At 58.0% G+C, this 18,889-nt stretch overlaps 1 protein-coding gene across 1 annotated transcript in view; it reads left to right on the top strand.

Moving 5' to 3' along the window:
* Nucleotides 1-18,645, top strand: part of TANGO6 (transport and golgi organization 6 homolog) — a 19,268-nt gene extending 623 nt beyond the window's left edge. Inside the window, exons 2-18 of the mRNA XM_015639543.1 lie at nucleotides 5-124; nucleotides 343-459; nucleotides 1,203-1,329; nucleotides 2,070-2,194; nucleotides 2,646-2,808; nucleotides 3,330-3,412; nucleotides 4,951-5,063; nucleotides 6,299-6,475; nucleotides 7,809-7,935; nucleotides 8,463-8,642; nucleotides 11,060-11,194; nucleotides 12,418-12,906; nucleotides 13,061-13,118; nucleotides 14,518-14,670; nucleotides 16,546-16,697; nucleotides 17,604-17,717; nucleotides 18,309-18,645. Coding sequence (XP_015495029.1) covers nucleotides 5-124; nucleotides 343-459; nucleotides 1,203-1,329; nucleotides 2,070-2,194; nucleotides 2,646-2,808; nucleotides 3,330-3,412; nucleotides 4,951-5,063; nucleotides 6,299-6,475; nucleotides 7,809-7,935; nucleotides 8,463-8,642; nucleotides 11,060-11,194; nucleotides 12,418-12,906; nucleotides 13,061-13,118; nucleotides 14,518-14,670; nucleotides 16,546-16,697; nucleotides 17,604-17,717; nucleotides 18,309-18,485 — 2,610 coding nt within the window. The 3' untranslated portion in view covers nucleotides 18,486-18,645. The remainder of the gene's footprint in view (nucleotides 1-4; nucleotides 125-342; nucleotides 460-1,202; nucleotides 1,330-2,069; nucleotides 2,195-2,645; nucleotides 2,809-3,329; nucleotides 3,413-4,950; nucleotides 5,064-6,298; nucleotides 6,476-7,808; nucleotides 7,936-8,462; nucleotides 8,643-11,059; nucleotides 11,195-12,417; nucleotides 12,907-13,060; nucleotides 13,119-14,517; nucleotides 14,671-16,545; nucleotides 16,698-17,603; nucleotides 17,718-18,308) is intronic.
* Nucleotides 18,646-18,889: the final 244 nt, after the last annotated feature.

The following is an 18,889-nucleotide window of genomic DNA, read 5'->3' as shown; positions in this document are numbered from 1 at the left end:
CGTGGCTGCGCTGGTCGAGCTGGCCCGGCTGCCCGCCCTGGGCGCCCCGCTGCTCGGCCGACACCTCCGTCTGCTCCTCCTCGGGCTCTGCGGGCTGGGACACGGCCCCGCCGCCCTCTGCCAGGTCCGTGCCACACTCGCACCCCGTGTTCCCGCTCCCCGGTGGCGGTGTGGGTGTCTAACCGAGCCCCAGCCCGCTCCTCAGGCGGTGCCTCCCGTGCCCTGCCCGCCGTGCCGCTGCGAGAGAAAGAGCCGGCGGCACGGAGCCCGGCACGCCGTCGGGACCGCGGCTGTAGCGCCCGGCCAGGCTGTTCTCATCAGCCCTGGTATGTTTTGTTCCAGGGTGTTTCGGAAGCGGAGCGAGCGCGGTGCCGGGAAGCCCTGAGGGACATCCTGGACCGTGTTTACCAGCCGCTGGCGGTGCAGGAGCTGCTCGTCCTGCAGGGACAGCCCAAGCAGGTACCCGGGGCCATCCCCGGCAAGGGGCCAGCAGGGTCCGTACAGCACACTCCGAGGGTGCTGCTCTTCTGGAAATGTTCTTACACCTTAAAAAGCAGTCCCTGAGCACTGACAAGGCTGCTGGCTGTGTGTCGTTCCAGCCCTGCTCTGCAGGAGATGAGTGTGGGTGTCAGGGTGTGTCAGGGACTGTCATCGCGGCACGTTCTGCCTTGGCTTGGCACCCACATCTGCCGTGCCTGGCCAAGAACAGCTCTGCTCCTCCAAACCTCAACCTTCACACTCAGGGGATGACACAGGGCGCCTGCTGCTCTTTGGGGCCGTTCCAAAGCCTCCTGGGGAGGAGGAGATGGGGAATGTCTTAAGTGTTGTTTTAGAAAGTCCCCATGGGTTAATGCCCTTGATAGAATCATAGAATCCCAGAATGACTTGGGCTGGAAGGGATCTCAAAGTTCATCTCATTCCACCCACTACCATGTGCAGGCCTGCTTTCCACTATCCCATGTTGCTCCAAACCCTGTCCAGCCTGGCCTTGCACACTTCCAGGGATGGAATGGCATGCTAAGCACCTGAGGGCTGTCCTCTCATTAATTCCCGATTTGCTTTATGCCACTGGATGAAGCACCAATTCAGAGCCTGTCTGTGTCCTGTGCTCTCTGTCAGAGCATGGGCTGTTTGTCCAGAGGTGGGGTTTTCACAGGTGTGTGCAAATACGCTCCTTACCCTGCTCCTTTGCTCCCTTCCAGAGGTCTCCGAGTGCCGGGGCAGCTCCGGCCTGGCTGCGGCGGCTCTGTGGACACCTGCTCTCCGAGAGGCTGCTGAGGCCTGGCGGGGTGCAGGCCGTGGTTCGGGGTGTCTTAGAGGGCACAGACGGTGAGTGGGGGGCTCTGGGTCCCAGCATCACAGATTCAGAGGTGTCTTGAGACAGTTCAGCCTGTGAGAGGCCCAGAAGGAGCCCAGAAGGGCACAAGAACCACAAGAGCTGGATGTAGGAGCTGACTTGTGCCAGGCTGAGGTGACATAGTGACACACAGACTTTGCCTCTGACTGCGCTGAGCTCCCAAACTGCTCTAATTTGGGATACACATATGTTTGAGGGCCACGCTGAAAGGGTCCAAGCCCATGTATCCTGTTTGTGCCTTTATGGGGTCACAGCTTGTGTTTGTCCAGAGTGGGATCAGTCCTGAGGAATGCCCTGTCACCGTGCCAGTGTGGTGGGAGCTGTGCTGCACACTGGGCTGTGAGAGCTGTAGGGACAGTGAGACCCATCCCCTGCTCTCCATCTCCTGCAGGGAGGGAAGCTGTTGCTCTCCACAAGCTGAATCCCACAGTTTTTAGTGCCAAAATCTTGTCTGGTCAACTCCAACTGTCCAAGCACAGCCTCTCCCCACCTTTTGGCTCACCCACCTGGCTGTAGCAGTTGTTTTCCATTATCAGAGCTCTTGCACTGCAATTTTCCCCTTTCTATCCTTAAGTTCAGGTGTCTCCTGAAAGATGCTTGGCTTAACAAGAGAAATTAGAGCTCAAAATCCAATTTTTGGCTAGGAACACCTGGCTTCAGCCAGAGCTGGCGGTGGGTCAGAGCTGACCCAGGATTTCTGCTGCTGTTGTAGGTGGTGCTGGTGCTGAAGCAGCAGCTCTGGACTGGAGGAAGTGTGATGCAGTTGGGAAGATCCTGGCTGCCTGCCCACAGCAGTGCCTGTCCCTCGAGGACTACTACAGACAGGTGTGCCCCCAGGTAAGTCCCTTGTCCCCTCTGCTGGGGAATGCAGAGCCAGCTTCCAGCTTGGAGAGTGCTGGGGCTGTTCCTTTTGCTTGAGTGTGGCCTGGCTCAGGCCAGCACAATGTGGACATGTTTTTCTGGCAGTAGGATGTTTCTCTTCAGTTTTCTGTGTTTTATTGAAATGCTGGATGATGTTGTCTGATCACACATGGTACTTGGCACTGTGCTACACAAGAGCTCTGTGTGTAGCTCTTGCTTCCAGCCTTTGGCTCTGGGAGTGGTGCAGGCTCCTGGTTTGAGCCCAGAAAGGTATCCTGCATGCCTGGGAAGGACACTGGCTCTTCCACACATGGAATGTCGTGCCAGCTGCCCAGCAAAGCAGCACATGGGCGGCTCCTTGGTTGCTGCGAGGCGCCAGGCTGCCCCCTCTGAGGGGGTGCTGATCCTTGTTTCCTTTTCCTTGCAGATTCTGGACTTGCTGCACATCCAGGACAAAGTGGCAGCGCGGCAGTTCCAGCGTGTGGCCACCACCACGCTGCTCACCATGGCCAGGGAGCAGCCACAGCTGGCAGAGAGGCACCTGCTCCAGCCCCTGCTGGCACCGCTCCGCCGCTGCTCCGAGGCCGCAGGTACCTGGACTGGGGAAGGGTCTGGTTTCTCTTCTCACTGGTTTTTGTCATTCCATCTGAATTTTCTCAGGCTGGCAGCCAGGCTGTGGAGGGTGGGAGCCCAGCTCTGTGTGCTGACCCTGTCAGTTTGTCTGGGTACACCATATTTACTCCTCATTGAGTCCAGTTACTGCAGCGTGAGAGCTGAGCAGTTTGGCTCTGCCCCGTGCTCCTTGGGAACCTCTCCCAGCCTGACATCCTTGTTCTGGGCTTCCAGACAGAAGCCATGGGTTCCCCACGCTGGCTAGCAGCTCTCTGGGGAATCATCCATCATGGAGTTGTGGTTTCTGTTGATTTCTGTGTGTGCTGGGGGGTTTACAACACTGCAGCACAATTAGTATGGCTAATGAGGGCTGGTCTGCTCCTGTGGGGAGGGAAGGAAGCTGTGGAAGTGCTGTTGGGTGCAGGGAATGGTGGGGCAGTTCTGCTGCTGGGGGCTCCAGGCTGTTTTGGGGTCTCATGTCTCTGCTCTTTGCTTTCAGAGCTGGCACTGGAGGATTTGACACCAGGGGCTGTACTGGTGCCAGAGGCAGAGCTGGGCAGCTGTGTGGAAGATATGCTCAAGGTACCGTGTCTGCTTTGGGTGAGAGAAAGAGCTGGTTTGAGACCTGGTGAGCAGCTCAGTGTGTTGGGCCACACCAACACAGTGTCTCCTGCAGTCATGCTCAGTTGTCTGGTCTTCATCTGCAGGAGTATCCCAGCCCCCACATGGGCTGTGCCAGGGTCTCACCACCCTCACAAGGAAGGATTCCTTCCCAGTATCCCATTTAACCCACCCTCTTGCAGTTGGAGGTTATTGCTCCTTGTCCTGTCACTCCAGACCCTTGTCCAAAGTCCCTCTCCAGCCCTCTTGGAGCCCCCTTAGGCACTGTAAGGAGCTCTGAGCTTTCCTTGGAGCACAGATCTTGGTTCTGGTATTTGTAGGATTGGTGAGGTCCATCCTTGTGCTTCCTGTGAAGGATGGGGGCTTTTTGTGGAGGTCTCTCCTGTGACACCTCCCCTCATAACTCCACTTCCTACCATTCCCACCAGTAACCCCAGTGCCACACTGCAGGCTCCAGCAGCTTCCTGCTGCACATTCCAAACCAAAGGACATCTCCAGTCCAGGAATTCAAATTTCAGAAGCTGGTGACTTGCTTCCTGGCATGCCCCGAGGCAGGCTAAGCTCTTAAATGCTGGGATTGTTGTCTATTTTCCCAGTAATGATCTGTTGTAACTGGCTGGCAGGCAGAGACCGGTCTGGAGGGCTGCTCCCTCCCAGAGCAGTGCTGGGGGGGTTGGGGTGGGCCCCTCCTTAGTGGCAGAGTGCTGGGGGCCTGACAGCAGCCAGAGTAGTGAGGGGTCCCCCAGGTTTGGGGGAGGTTCTTGCCTAGCAAGTGTCATTTGATGCTTAGTGAGAAACCATCCTTGGGGCTTCGTGGGGAGGCTTTGTGTACACAAGGGTCTGGGGAGGAGGAATGGCTCCATGGGGATTAGCACAGGGAAACAGGTCTGTGTGCAGGGCAGGGCCCTATGGGGACCATTTCTCAGCCTCTTGGGAGGGGGCTGGATGTGGTGGAGGAGAGGAGCAGGGCTCTACAATCAGCCCTGAACCCCTGCAACGCTCTCAAGAGCCTCTACAACATCCCCAGGGCCCCTGTAATACACCCTGAGCACCAACAACATTCCCAGAGCCTCTGCAGTCCCTCCAGAGCCTGACCAATGCAGTGCCTCAGCTCAGCACCCACTAGCCCAGCTGCCCTGCTAGTGACTGATCTCTGTTCGAGACTTACAGTAATTCAGTGAAGATCTGCTCATTCCAGGGGGCCTGTTGCATCCCTGGGTAGGGCAGGACCTTACTTCTAAGCAGCAGACTTCCTGCAGCCTTCCTGTAGCTTGGAGCCCTGCTGTGGTTAAGCAAATTCGTGGAGAAAGATGGTGCTGAAGGCAGCTTTTAATAGAGAATGTGGCATAATCAGGGAAGACAGCCTCCAGACTGAAGGAAGAGGCTGAGAACCCTCCACCTTCCTCCCTGGTAGCTGCCCTGTGCACAGACGTGTTCCTGAACTTCCCTCTGCCCCACACAGGTGACTGACTCCCCTCCCTGTGCCCTGCTCTCCGTAGGTGTATGTGGTTGGGAATGACAGCTCGAGCCTGCTGCTGGGATCCTTACAGTCAGTCCTGGGAGTGGTTTTTTCCCTCTATTCCTTCGCCAAGCAGAATGTGTCATACTTACGGTAAGGAAGGATCTGTACTCGGCTTCTGCTGGGGTTTCATCTGCTGGGCTCTGCCCACCTCCAACAGCCACGCTCGGGGCACAGGCAGGAGCAGAGATCCATCTTCTCATCCCAAAGCACTCTCATTCCAAGCAGGCAGTAACCACAGGCAGGGCACACCACCTCACTGGCAGCCTGTGCCTGAGGAAGCCATTCTCACATTAGCTTTTGTCTTCCCTGAAGCCAGAATGTTCTGTGTAGAGGTGAGCATGCCCTCGGGAGCACAGGGTGGCCCTGCCTAGAGCAGGGGTTGTGGTTGTCCATGGATGGATGTAGTGATGCAGGAAACTGGATGGAGGGATCTACACTGTCTCCTGGAAGTACAGGATCATTCTCCAATCTGGTACAATCAGGACCTGCCTCCTGGCAGCTGATCCCCCATTCTGTGCCCAGCTCCCCATGACTGTTGTACAGTGGGAATCACCACATGTGCCATTTGTGGCTGGGACAGGGGTGACCAGGTGCTGGCTGTCCTCTCTCCTTGCTCCCCCCCTGGCTTTCCCTGGAGTCAGGCCTGGTAAAAACCTTCCTGGTGGTGTTGCACAGTGCTCTGGGGATCCTGGCATGTGGAGGCTTTCCCTAAAAGGTGTGTGTAGACTCGGCCTCTGCTGTTGCTAAAGGCCTCATGAATCACTCCAAAGAGCAGTGAGTGCAGTGACAAGTTGGTGGAACGTGCCAAGTTCACGCTGCTGCTGGGCCAGCAGTCACTGCTTCCTTTGCTAAGGAATTTGGCAGGGATGACTGAATGCACGGCTGCCTGGAAGCGTTCGGGTTTCCAGACCCCTGGCAGCGTGGCTGCTTCACCTCATTAACCTGCTTCTCTCCTTGGCAGGGCTCCCCATGCCACCTCAGCGCTCCCATCTCCTTCCTCCTCTCCCTTGGCACTGCCAGCAGCCCTTGTCACCTCGGCGTGAGGCACAGGCAGGGCGTGCCAGGGGTGTTCACAGTGCTTCCTTGCCAGCCTGGAGTGTGGAGGAACCCAAATCCTTCCATCTGGGAGCGCCAGAAGGGCAGGATGTGCTGCTGATCCCCTTAGAAACAGGCACAAATGCTTTCAGCTGCCAGAGCCAGGATCTGGAGCATCCCAAGGAGAGCCCACGGCTGCTCCAGAGCATCATGTCACTCATCCCAAAAGGCTTTCAGGGAAGGTGCAGTGGGCAGAGCAATGTCACCACTGGCTCCTTTCTCCTTGCCAGCTCCCCATGCCAGGACATCCTGCTGTGGTTCCTGGAGAAGGCGGAGCGGGAGCAGTCCCTGGCTGTGCTGGAAGGCCTGGCCAGGCTGAGCAGCCACGTGCCCCCCCTTCACCCACAGTGCCAGCTCCGAGTGGGCAGCGAGGGCGGTGCTGCCATTGTCGTGGAGGAGACCATCAGGTGAGTGCTGTGGGACAGTCACTCACCACCCAGGGCTTTCCAGGGAAGCCTGGCAGAGGTCCTGGGCAAGCAGGGGGCTGCCAGTGCCATCCCAGAGGGTCTCATCCCCTTGAGCTCAGGCAGGTGATGCTTCCACACTTCCTACAGAGCCAACAGAGCCCCCAGGTTCCCTGGACATGGTGCAGAGCTCTGACTTCCAGCCCCAAAAAGCGTCATGCTCCACCTGAGCATTGGCGTGCACTCCCTGTCTGCTTTTCCTGAGCCCTGCCTGCAGAGTTTCTGGGAATGGGATGTGTGTTTCCAATCTCAACACCCCCCAGATTCAGCTTCCAGCCTCCAGCCCGAGCCTGTCACACTCTGGTGACACAGTGAGTGTGTCCCTCAGGCACAGGTGGCACAGTCACAGCACAGGCTGTGGCAGTGCCAGCGTCACGGAGCAGCCCCGGAGCTCCTCTGGCGTGGGCAGATGGTCTCTAGGCAGAGGCAGAGCTGGCCATGCTGGGCATTAAGTGCAGCCTTTAGTCTCCAGCCACGCAGGCTGGGATGTCTGGCAGCAGGAGGCTGGGTTTAAAGAGAGGGGCTGTGAGCTGGCAGGAGGGCCCAGGGCAGCACTGTGGGGCAGGCAGAGGCACAGCTGTGTGTGCCCAGGGGTGTGCTGGGAGCTGGGGGCACCTGCAGCAAAATCCCCACAAATACATTTGGTTTGGCTTCTTTTCAAGCTATTCCTGATCTGAATTAGAATTATAAGCTGTTTTGGGTTGGAAAGGACCTTAAATATCATCTTGTTCCACCCCCTGCCATGGGCAGGGACACGTTCCACTGTCGCAGGTTGCTCCAAGTCCCGTCCCCTGGCCTGGGGCATTTCCAAGGATGGGGCAGCCACAGCTTCTCTGGGCAATCTCTGCCAGGGTGTCCCTCTCCAGCCTTTTTATAAACTCTCTTTAGGTACTGGAAGGCCAGAATTAGAGCAGCTCTGCCTTGCTTAAACTGTGACTACTTCAAACTTGTTCCATGCTGGCCCTGGCTCTGCCCATGCCCCACTGCCACAGCTCTGACCACTGGCTAACTTAGCCAGCACTAATCCTGTTATTTATGGGCTGAATGAAATGTATGTTTTGGGCTCATGGTTTCTGTTAATGAGTGCAGATTAGTTAATAAGCAGAGCCCAAATGACCTGGGCAATGTTTGGCTCAGCTGCCTCCAGGCTCTGCTGGGAAGTGCTGGGAAGGAAGGCTTCCAGAGAAATGCAGACTGGGATTTCACCATGCCCTGGAGTCTGGGGGTCAGGGGGTTGTGGGTGTGTTCGTGTGGGTGATACAGTGACCTGTTCCAGTGATGAAGATGAGGCCCTGTACCAGAAGATTTCCTTGGAGCAGTGCCATGTGGAGAGCTTGGTGGAGCTCCTTTCCCACTGCCAGAAGAGTGGTCTGGCAGGAGACTTCTTCATCCACTGCCTGAAGGTGAGGACAGCCAGTCCCTGGTTGGGGCACACCTGCAGGAGGGGGTTCCCTGGACAAGCAGAAGGCAAGAGGGATCATCCCCCTGTCCTGGGGTATGGCTTGTGCTGGAGCAGCTCTGTGTGCTGGGTGGGAAGCCAAGCAGTGGGAGCAGCCCTGTCCCTGAAGGGGTTAACCCTCATCCTTCCCCCGGGCTGTTTTAACAACAGGAGCGTGTCTGAAGTGTGTTGGAGGCTGGGAATAATCCCTGTTGCTTCCTTGGCTCTCGAAGAGGGGCCCCATACCTGCTTCCTTTGATCTCTCGTGGAGCCCCCACAGTTCCCTCCAGGCCTGGCTTGGACTGGGATTTTGTGCCCCAGCCCATAGTCACAGGAGGGGATAGGGATGGGACACCCAGGAGCTGTGGACAGCTCTCAGAAACCTTCACCTACCAGCTGGAAGGAGGTGGTGGTGTGAGGACCTGGCATTGCTGGCGCTGGTTCTGACATTTAACCGCTGCCTCTCCGTGTCCTGCGCTCCCTTCCCGGCAGGAGCTGACTCAGGTGGCTGTGGAGGATGAGGTGGCTCCAAACCCAGCTGTGGAGCCTGGAGGGAGTTTGCTGGAGCTGGAGCAGTACCAGGCCAGGCAGGGGAGGAAGCTGCTGGTTCTGCAGCTCGTGGCCGCGCTGTGCGAGGGCGTCTCCGACACGGTGTTCACTGACATTGTGCAGGTTGGTCATGGCAAAGCCCGGGGGACCGGCTGAATGCTTCCAGGAGCAAAGGGATTGCTCAGCCTGGGGAAGAGAACGGTCCAGAGTCACCTTTAGAGAGACTCCCAGTGCCTAGAGGAGCTCCAAGGGAACTGGAGAGGGACTTTGTACAAGGGCCTGGAGTGACAGGACAAAGGGGAATGGTGTCCCCCTGACAGAAGGCAGGGTTAGAAGGAATGTAGTGAAGAAATTCCTCCCTGTTAGGATGGTGAGGCCCTGGGACAGGTTGCCCAGAGAAGCTGTGGCTGTGCCACCCCTGGAAGTGCCCTAGGCCAGGTTGGATGGCAGCAACCTGGTTGGCATAACTGTGCTCCTACATTCATGAATGGGCAGTGTCAAATTTATTAAATATTGTAATTTCAAAGGCCACTGGTGCCTCTTGACCTTGGTCCCAAAAATGATTTTTAAAGTCTTTCCCCCTGAGCCTGCCCTGGATGGGGTTGGGAAGGCAGCTGGACACAGAGGGCAGCATGGCATTCCCTTGTGGATCCCCTGGCAGATCCGGTGTCTTTTAACTTCCTCATCCTGTTTTTTGTTTTTCCCCAGTGCCCCAGCCATGCCAGCTCCCCGTGCTGCCGTGGGCAGGGGCAGTCACAGTTCAGGCAGGTTTCCTCACGTTTCCTCTGGGACAAAGGAGCCTTTGTATGCTCAGCAGCAGAGGGGACACAGCCAGCAGCGCTTTGTCCCCACCTGCCTCCCCATCACTCCCACCCACCGGGGCCGGAGAGTCGGGGTGGGAAACGGGGAAGGGTTTTGCCAGGTTTCAGGGTCCAGCCGGGAGTCTGGGATAAAACCCCACCACCAAAGAAATCCAGACAAAAAATCCATTATCCTCCTGCCTGGGGTTATGTTTCAGGGAGGCCCCGGGCTGGGACAGGGACAGGCTTTGAGCAGGTTCTGCAGTGTGGGGTTCCCTGGGGTGTTTGGGGGAACCTAATGAGGTGGGAGCAAGTGAGATCCATCCTTCCAAAGCTGGAGCCCAGGAGCAGCAGCCACTGTGCCCCCCTCAACTGCACAATTATTTTATTTACATATTCTTCTCCATAACCAAGGTCAACTTGATTCCCTCACTGCACCAAGGATTCTTTCCTCCTGCCACAGACACAACTGTGCCTCAGTGTTTTATTTTTCATTTTTTTCCCTCCCACTTTAAAATGGTTTTTTTTCCTAGATTATTTTTTTAAGTTTTAATTTTTCTCAGTTGCAATCTACTGTTATTTATTCACAATTTTCCTTTTTTTTATATTACATATAACTTCAGCCCCTTTAGCTTGTGTGTTACTGTGTTGTGAGAGCAAATATTCCAATTTTTTTCACTTACTTGCTGTTTAATGGAGTTTCTTCTCTGGAATAATTATCCCAGCAGGTACCTGAGCCTTTCATGCAGCCTTTTCCAAAGCCTTTTTCCACAGCTTCCCTCCTTGCTTAAGGGATGTGTTTAAGGAATCTGGCAGGAGAGGAGGAAACCCTGCCTGCACCCAGTGCCCTGGGGCTGGAAGTTTGGAATTTGGTGCAATAGGAGTTTGTTTTCTGGAACAAGAACACAAACTCCTTTTGCAACACACCTGTTAGGTAGGAATGACCCTGATCCAAACCCTTCCCAGGCTTGTCTGGGAGAAGATAAGGCATGGAGGACATCTACTCCCTAATTTCAGGATCTGTTAGGAGGGCAGGAAGCCCGTGGGATCAAAGGTGTTGGTGCCAAGTGTGGAGAAGGCCAGTGCCAGCCAGGCAGCATCGTTACATGTGCAATAAAAATATTGTGGGAATAATGACAAAGTGAGAACACAGGAGATGGCCCAGCTGGAGTGTCAGCTGTGCAGGACAAGGGCGAGGCTGGCCTGGAGAATTGTGGACAGGGGCTGGAGCTCCTTGGCTCTGGAATTTTCAAACCTTTACCTAGGGCAACTCCATACAGACCCACCCTGAGCTCCTCTTTTATCCCAGTTGCCTTCCCAGTTTCCATCCATGGTGGAGCCAGGCAGGAGGCAGAGATGGAGCTGGGATCCCTGTGTTCCTCCAGCCCCATCGGGGTCTGGAGACCCCACCAGTTCAACCATCACCTTGTCCCAGTTGCAGACATGACTTGGCTGAGCCCACACTGGGATTGGGGTAGCAACAACAGGAGGAAAATGGGAAGGGTTTCACAGAATATTCTGAATTAGAGGGGACCCACAGGGATGACTGAGTCCAGCTCAGCCCCAGCAATCCCACCCTGTGCATCCCTGAGAGCATTGTCCGGACACTCCTTGAATTCGGGTGGAATTGTGCCGGAGAGCTGCGTGGGATGGGCAGACTGAGCTGGGCACAGAGGCCCCAGGAGCTGCAGGGGAGGTGCTTTGGGGTGTCACTGCTCCTGACAGCTGTTCCCTTGGCAGGTGCAGGAGTTCGTGGCGGCCGTGCTGCACCGCGCCTGTGTCCGGCCCGCGCAGGGCCCCGGCGCGGCGCCCGAGGCGCAGACCCTCGCCATGGCCATGGGGCTGGTGGCCGCCGTGCTCGGCGGGGCTGTCCAGGTGAGGGGTGAGGGTGGGGCCTGTGTGGCACTGCCATGCCCAGCCGAGGGTGCTGTGGCACAGCTGGGTGCCCTGGCTCGGGGTCCCTGCTCTGTCACAGCCTGTAAATAGATTTATAGAGATATAGATAAAATTTTTTGCCCCGGGGCAGTGCCGGGGTTCTGACCAAGGATTCAATCTGAGCAGGGCACCCCCAAGAGCCTAATTAACTCATTTATAATCTCCTAAAAAGGCACTGACAGAGCAGGGTAGTCATGTACGGCATCTTTAAATACCAGCACTGCACCCTCTGCATCCCCACACGGTCTCAGACTCGGCTGCAGAGCATTGTGAACTTCCCAAGTGGGCTGTACCCTTGAAAATCCCCTTATATTTTTATATTTACATTTTATACATATTTATATTGTTATTTATACCTCTCAGTTACCTTGTAATACCTATATATATGTATGAGCTCCGTGTCACTCAGTGGAGCTGCCATGGGGAGTAATGGCACATCCATTAACGTGCTGCCATCGCTGAGCTGCTGGGGTTGCTTCATCCCTGGATTTGCCCTAAGGAAAATCCAGCTGTTAACAGAAAGAGATCATTAATTATCTCTTATTGCTAAATTTCTAACACTGAGAAAAGAACTGTGGTTGAAGAGAAGTTAAAGCCAGAGTTTTGCTGCAATGGGCCCCTCCCAGGCAAGCTCCTTCTGCCACTTCTGCCTTAATGGGAGTGACATAATTTGGAAAATGGAATGTGAAAGGTTTTGGAAGCAGCTGCAGAGCTGTTTGGGTTTCAGCAGGCGAGGGGTTTTATGCAATCATCCAAAATCTCTGCTAAAGCACCCTTTTTCAGGCCTCACATCCCAGATTTTAGCAGTTAAATCCAGATTAGGGCAGGAGCTTCTCCAGCTCAGGACAGGTCATGGCTGCTGTGCTGGGAGTCCTTCCAGGCAGGACTGATGGCACAGTGCTGGTGGGAGGGATGTCCCTGGCTTGGCCCCCAGACCCAGATACCCTTGTTCTTCAGGTTCATGCACTTCCCACCTTTTCCCGTGGCTGCTGCCAGGGCTGGGATTGGCGCTGGGCTGAGAGGAGCTCGTGGTGCCCGGAGCCTGGCTCACGAGCTGGGGATGGGGCTCTGGAGCTCCTCACCCCATGCCCACCCTCCTGTGAGCACCCCAGGGAGTGAGCCCTCGTTACACTGCTGCCAACGCTGCTCTTCTCCCTCCACAGCTGCAATCCAGTGATTTCGTGGTGCTGAAGCGGCTGGTGCCGCTGCTGGAGGAGCTGTCCCGCACCTACCCCGAGCCCCTCACCCAGGAGCTGGCCTCAGACCTGCGCATCGCCATCTGCACCCACGGCGCCTGTTCCCCCGGCACAGTGGGCACCGCTGCCGACGGCGTGCTGGGCAGGAAGCCTGGCACGGGAGCACAGAGCCCTGCTGGTGTTCCTGGCAGAGCCCCCAGCCCCACATCACTGCAGCACAGACACAGCGGCCCCGGGGCTCACAGGGACAGCAGCCAAGAGCAGAGCACGTGCCGTGAGCCCAGCGCCTCTGCAGCCCCCTGTGCCCACAGCCTGGCCCCAGCTGGGCTCCAGGAGCTGCTGGTGTCAGCCTACGACCCCCAGCCCCCCAGCCGGGCAGCTGCCCTGCGCAGCCTCGCCAGCCTGGTCACCCAGCGGGATCCCGAGGCACTTGGGCTGCAGGAGAAGCTGCTGCAGGTACCAGGCTCCTGCTGCGGTCCCTGTCCCTTGCCTTGGTCCCTGTCCCCTGCTGAATGTGCCGTCGGGCTGCAGATGGTCACAATTATTGGAGCCCTTTGGCCTTGCTGGCCCAGCCCAGGGTCACTGCTGATAGCACTTTCCTTCCTTCCAGGTGTTTCTGGAGAATGTGCAGCACGAGGACGCCTTTGTCTACCTCTCTGCCATCCAAGGTGAGCAGTGCCTTTCGGGGAGAGTGCCAGCACTTTGTCAGGGAAGGTTTTGTGCTGTGGGGGCTCAGGGCCTTGGGGGTGAAGAGCAGGAGAGCCATGGCCAGGCTGAGGGCTCGGCATCTCCTGCCGTCCCAAATTATGGTTTTGTGCTGTTCCATCAAGCCTGGGGCCATATGTGAGCTCCATGCTGAATTCCTAAAGCTGGAGACTTCATCTCCCTGTTATTCTTACTCCCTGGAGCTGGTCAGCATCCCTGTGCCAGGTCTGTGCCACAGGGGCTGCAGTTCCAGTACAGCCTGGGCACAGCCCCAGCACCCCGGCCTGGCACCCACAGCTGAGGCTGGCAGAGCAGCAGGACCAGGGGCACCCACTGGTGCTCCCTCAGGGCTCTGCCAAGGTACTGAGCACTCACATCCCTTCCCAGGAAACCCACAGGTCAGTGCTTGCTCCGACACGCTCAGCACAGCCCCACAGCCTGTGGGATCTGCAGGCAGGTGTTTCCGCAGTGGGTGACAATGGATGGTCACGGTCCCCTGGCTTCTGTGGAAGTGCCATTCCCTTGGCCCACAGCGATGCTGGCACCGCTGCCCTTGGGTTGGTAACCTTTGGCAGCAGCTGGGAAAGGAGTTTATGCTGTTCTTCCCACTGCCTGTACGGTCTTGAGAGGGACGGGTCCGTCCTTGCCCGCGGCCGGCGCGCAGGGGCCGTAACGTCCCGGTGATTAACGCGCCGCTGCAGCTGCCGCACGTTTGGCAGTGCGGCCGCAGCGGTGATTAACCCTGGTGCGGTTCCTTCCACTGACTCACCCAGCCCATGGCAGCGCCACCTGTGCCATGCCGAGCTGTGCCACCCGTGGGGCTGGGGCTGTGCCAGACGGGTCCCCATGTCCCACTTGCTCCCTGCCCAGCGGCGGGGCTGGGGCTGAGCCAGTGGTTGTGGCACCGCTGGGTTTCATGGAGCCGGACTCCAGTGATGTATTCCTGGACATCACACCTGGAATCCTGGGGTCAGTTTTGGGCCCCTCATGACAAGACAGTCATTGAGGGGCTGGAGTGTGTTCAGGGAAGGGCATTGGAGCAGGAGAAGAGTCTGATCCCTGCTTCTGGGATCTGGTCTCTCATCGAGCCCAGGGAGATGCAGTGGGCATGCGGCACGCACTGGCTTCTGCTCCCAGTCTGGGCCAGGCAAATCCAGTGGGGACAGAGACATGCTGGCACCATGTGCTGATGGCCAAGAGCTGGGAGCAGTCACCAGACCTTTTGCCCAAGCACTGGCTGCAGTGCCCAGCTGCCCCCCAGTGCAACAAGTCCCCACTGGGTCAAAGGACATCACCCAGCAGCGAGTGGACACCTGCTGCCAACTGCTAAATTACTGATTTTCCAGTTTTTCTCCCCTCCAGGCATTGCCCTGCTTTCCAGCGATTATCCAGAGCGGATTCTGCCTGTCCTGCTGGCACAGTATGAGCGCCCAGCACAGGGCACAGAGGACACTGTGGCTGCTGTCACCAGGATGAAGCTGGGCGAGGTGCTGATGCGTGTCACCCGGGCACTGGGTGAGTCCATGGGCATGGCACTGCCTGCTGCCAGCAGCCACAGCACTGCTCAGCCTCACCGTTACCGGGGGAAAGCCCACAGGGGATTTCTGTTGTCAGAAGGTGGGAAAGGTCCAAAAGCCAAGAGAAGCTGGTGGGGGTTTGCCAGCAGCAGGAGCAGGATGACGGGTCCTGCCAGCAGCCCACCATCCCCTCGGTCAGCAGCACCGGGCTTGGAGACTGCCAGGAAGCGCCCGGACACGCCAGGCTGAGAGGTAAAAGCTGGATGAGGCCTTTCTGGCATCTGCTGTTGGGACACGTCCTAAAATGCCTTGTCTGACTCTGTGGAGAGGGCCTGGCCAGCGGGAGCACACAGCTGGAGCTGTACGTGGCCAGGGAGGTGGCAACCGGTGTCAGCGGTGCTGGGGCAGCCAGGCAGAGGTCCCTGGTCACCGGGTGGGTGCTGTGTGACTTGGCTGGGGACGCCCCTGAAGAGCCTGGACCCCCTGACCGCCAGACTGTGACTCTCCTGTGGCCTGTGTCACCTTCCCTGGCACTGGTGGCACCCCTGGGCTCTGCCAGCTGTGGCATCCCGTCAGTGCCAGGCTGTGGCACCATCCGTCCTTGCTGCTGGGATGGGGACAGGGCATCCCACTGTGTCCTGTGGGGCTCCTGTGATCAGCTCAGAGCCCCTCAGTCCCGGAGCTCCCTGGGTGATGTCCGTGTGTCTGGCCAGCTGCAGGTTTCCCTTGGCAGCTGCCCTGGGGCTGGTGGCACGTTCCCCACCGCGCTCTCCCCGCTCGCTGTGGTGCCGCTGCCGCGGGCGGCTGCTCCGGCGCGTCCCGGCTCGCCGGCGTATTTATAGAACAAATTGCACCAAGTTGTTTCTGTTGCAAAGCTTCAGCATCTGAGAGCAAGGATTTACCCAGCACTTCCAGGACCGCTCCACAGCTCTCCTGAGCTCTCTCTGAGTTCTCCTGCTCTGCCAAGAAGCTAACATGCCTCTCTCCTGCCCTGTGGCCATCCCTGTTTTCTGTCCCACGGGAGTGGCTTTCCCTGTCTAGGAGAGGAAAGGAAGTGTTGCATGTCCCTTCTGTAGCCATCTGGCACAGAGGCTGGTGTGCTGCTGGCTGAGGAGGGGATCTCACTGGGATCACCCTGCACTGCTCATACTGCTGTAATTCCCAGTCCTGGTTGCAGGCACAGAGCATGATACGTTCCCAGCAAGTCTTTGGCATCACAGCACTGCCCTGCACTTCCCCAGCCTGTGCCAGTCCCCAGCCTGAGCCCCCATGTGCAGGGTGATGGGGAGCTTCCACTGCCCACAAGGATCATTCCCTGGGGCATCCCAAGGCATCCATCCCACTGCCTCCATCTGCTGCAGGACACCATTGTCCGAGAGCTTCCAGAGCTTGAGAGAGCTGGGGAAACAGAACCCACAGGCCAGCTGGCCTTCTGGAGCTTTCTTTCCACCCCTCAAGGCCCTGCTCATAGGAGGTGTGTCCACACCATGGGGCACACAGCTGCTCAGCTCCTGTGGGATGACCACACTCCTGGCATGGCTGTGTGAGCTCTCATGGTCCACATGTCTCACACATCCACAGCACCTCTGTGTGCTAACTGGGGCAGGGATTGGGTCTGGGTGATGGGGGAATTTTAGATTCACACTTGGTGTGTTTGCTGGGCCGTGAGTGACCCCATGGGAAGACTGGAATGTGCCAAAGAGCCCCAGGGTCTGTGCCATGGGGTGTGTGCTGAGGGGCACAAGCCACACTCCAGATGTTGCATCCAGCTGTTCAGTGGTGTTGCAAGGCAGATGCCCAACCCATCTGTTCCCAAAGGAGCCAGGGCTTTGGCAGGAAGGGTGGTGAAGGACAGCTCTGCTCTCCCTTGCAGGGGACATGGTGTTCCAGCACCGGGAGCCGCTGATCCGGGCTTTCCTGCGGGGTGCCCGGGATCCCGACAGTGCCCTGCGGGCCAGCAGCCTCTCCAACCTGGGGGAGCTCTGCCAGCACCTCGGCTTCCAGCTGGGATCCATCATCCAGGAGGTACCGGCTCCATCCTTTCCCTGACCCTGCCTGGGGAGAATGGGACCTCTCCTTACAGCGTTAGAGCACACAGTTGTGCTGCTGAGGACATGGAAACTGGACATTTCCATATGGAAACGGGACATTTCCATAAGGGATAGGAGTGATAATTGCTGATATTGTGGAGGGTAAAAGTCATGGGGCCTGAAGGAAACACTAGGGAGATTCTAGCCCTGATTTTTAGGTGTCTGCTCCACCCATGGCAGCCACTGCCAGAGGAGACCTGGGGGCACAAGTGGTGACTGCCAGAGACACCTCCCGCTTAATGACACCTTGTTACCCTCCCGTTATCTTAATTATCATTATCAGTATCATCAGTATCAGGAGCTGGCCCTCACCCACCCCGGCTGCAGGCTGTGGGTGAGGTACAGCTGGGAGAGCTGCTGGGAGATCCCAGTGGGGTGAGCCCAACTCCCAGGGCCCAGCAGCCCTGGAACCGATGGGTCTGTGACCCGCAGGAGCCAGAGTTTTACCCTCCCCATGGTGCTTCTGGAGTGAGACATCATGAATTTGGCATTCGGGCTGCTCCCCTCGGTTCCCGCGCGGCACCGGTGGATCCTGGCAGTTGATGTGATGCCAGTGAGCCACTCGCTGCTATTTTGGGAAGGTGCGAGCTCTGCTAATTCTCCCGGCTGTCACTGCCGGGATTTAATTAGATTCCTTTGGCTCTGCCTAATTTTCATCCAGACTGTTATACAGCTTCCTGAGGCATCCATGTGCCACCTGGCCCTGGTAGGAGCTGCTCAGAGCCTGCACCCCACAGGGCATGGGAGTCCCATCCTCATTCTTGGGACATCGCCAGCCCCTCAGTGGCTGCTCCGATGGGATTCCCTGCACCTCTGAGTCCTCACTGCCCTGTGCCCACAGGTCACCTGCTGTGTGACAGCCATAGCCCGGACAGACCCCGAGGCCGAGGTGCGAAGAGCCGCTGTGCACGTGGTGGTGCTGCTGCTGCGGGGGCTGAGTGAGAAGGTCACTGAGGTGGGTCACCCTGCTCGTCCCTGGGGCAGGGACAGCCCCCAAGAGGCTCCTGGGCATCCCTTGGGGAGGGCCCCTGCGCTATATGGGCTGCAGGGCTCATTCCCAAGCTGCTTCCAGGGAAAATCCCAAGGGATTGAGATGCCCAGTTTGGGCACTCCCCACTAAAGGGTTCCCTCAACAGATCCTGGGGAAGGGGGGATTTGTGGAGGTGTCCCTCTGAGCTGCTGTGCTGTGCCATGGGCAGTGCCATGCCATGCTGGGGTCAGTGCCAGCTCTTGGGAGCTGTGGGAGTTGTTCATCTCTGATTTGACTTGGAAATGCCCAGTTTTTCCACCACTGCGGCCTCCCTCCGCAATTCCCAGTAACGAGCGTGTTGGGACTCGGCTGCCGTGGAGGAAACAGCCAGTTCCCCACGGGAATCCCCGCAGCCAGGATCCCGGCATGCCCCGCTGCCCCCGTGCTGAAGGATCACCACAACGCGCTGCCGGCATGTGGGGAAACTGAGTCACGGGGGGCCGCGGCGCTCGGTGCCGCTCCTGCCGGGGCTCGCCGTGGGGCGGTGCTGACACTGCCCCTGCCCGCCGTGCCCAGGTGCTGCGGGACGTGCTGCGGGACCTGTACCGCCTGCTGAAGCACGTGGTGACGGCCGAGCGCGACGCCGCCGCGGTGCTGCACGCGCAGCTGGCGCTGGAGGAGCTGGACACCGCTGTCAGGAGGGCCCTGTTCCCCCCGCAGACACTGGAAAAGAAGATCGTGGTGCTGCCATAGTGGGGCTGGGCCCCTGGAAATGAACTGTTCCTGCTCCGGGCTCAGGGCCAGTGGCTCCCCGAGGGAAGGGCTTGCTGTGCCCTCCAGGATCCCGCTGGTGCTGTCGATGGGGAGGGAACCTCGCTGGCACGAGGTGTGGGATTAAACAGAGACATGCTCAGCCCTGTGTCCGTGATGTCTGTGGGGCCACACAAAGCTCTTGGGTGCCATCATAGCCATGTCCCAGCTTCTGTGTCCTGTGGAAGGGTGGACATCAACCCCAGGGTGAGCCCTGAGCTGGGCAAGCAGCTGGCAGGCCCTGGCTTCAGGTTCCCTTTGGCTAGGGAGCACCAAATGTGTGGCTGTCCCCGAGGGGCGTCACGAGGGAGGGGGTCTCTGCTGTCTGCACCCCCAGAGTGCAATTC

The sequence above is a fragment of the Parus major genome, chromosome 11 (assembly GCF_001522545.3).
Source record: "Parus major isolate Abel chromosome 11, Parus_major1.1, whole genome shotgun sequence".
NCBI lineage: Eukaryota > Metazoa > Chordata > Aves > Passeriformes > Paridae > Parus > Parus major.
The sequence above is the reverse complement of the archived record's forward strand: the minus strand, read 5'-3'. Positions and strand labels throughout refer to the sequence as shown.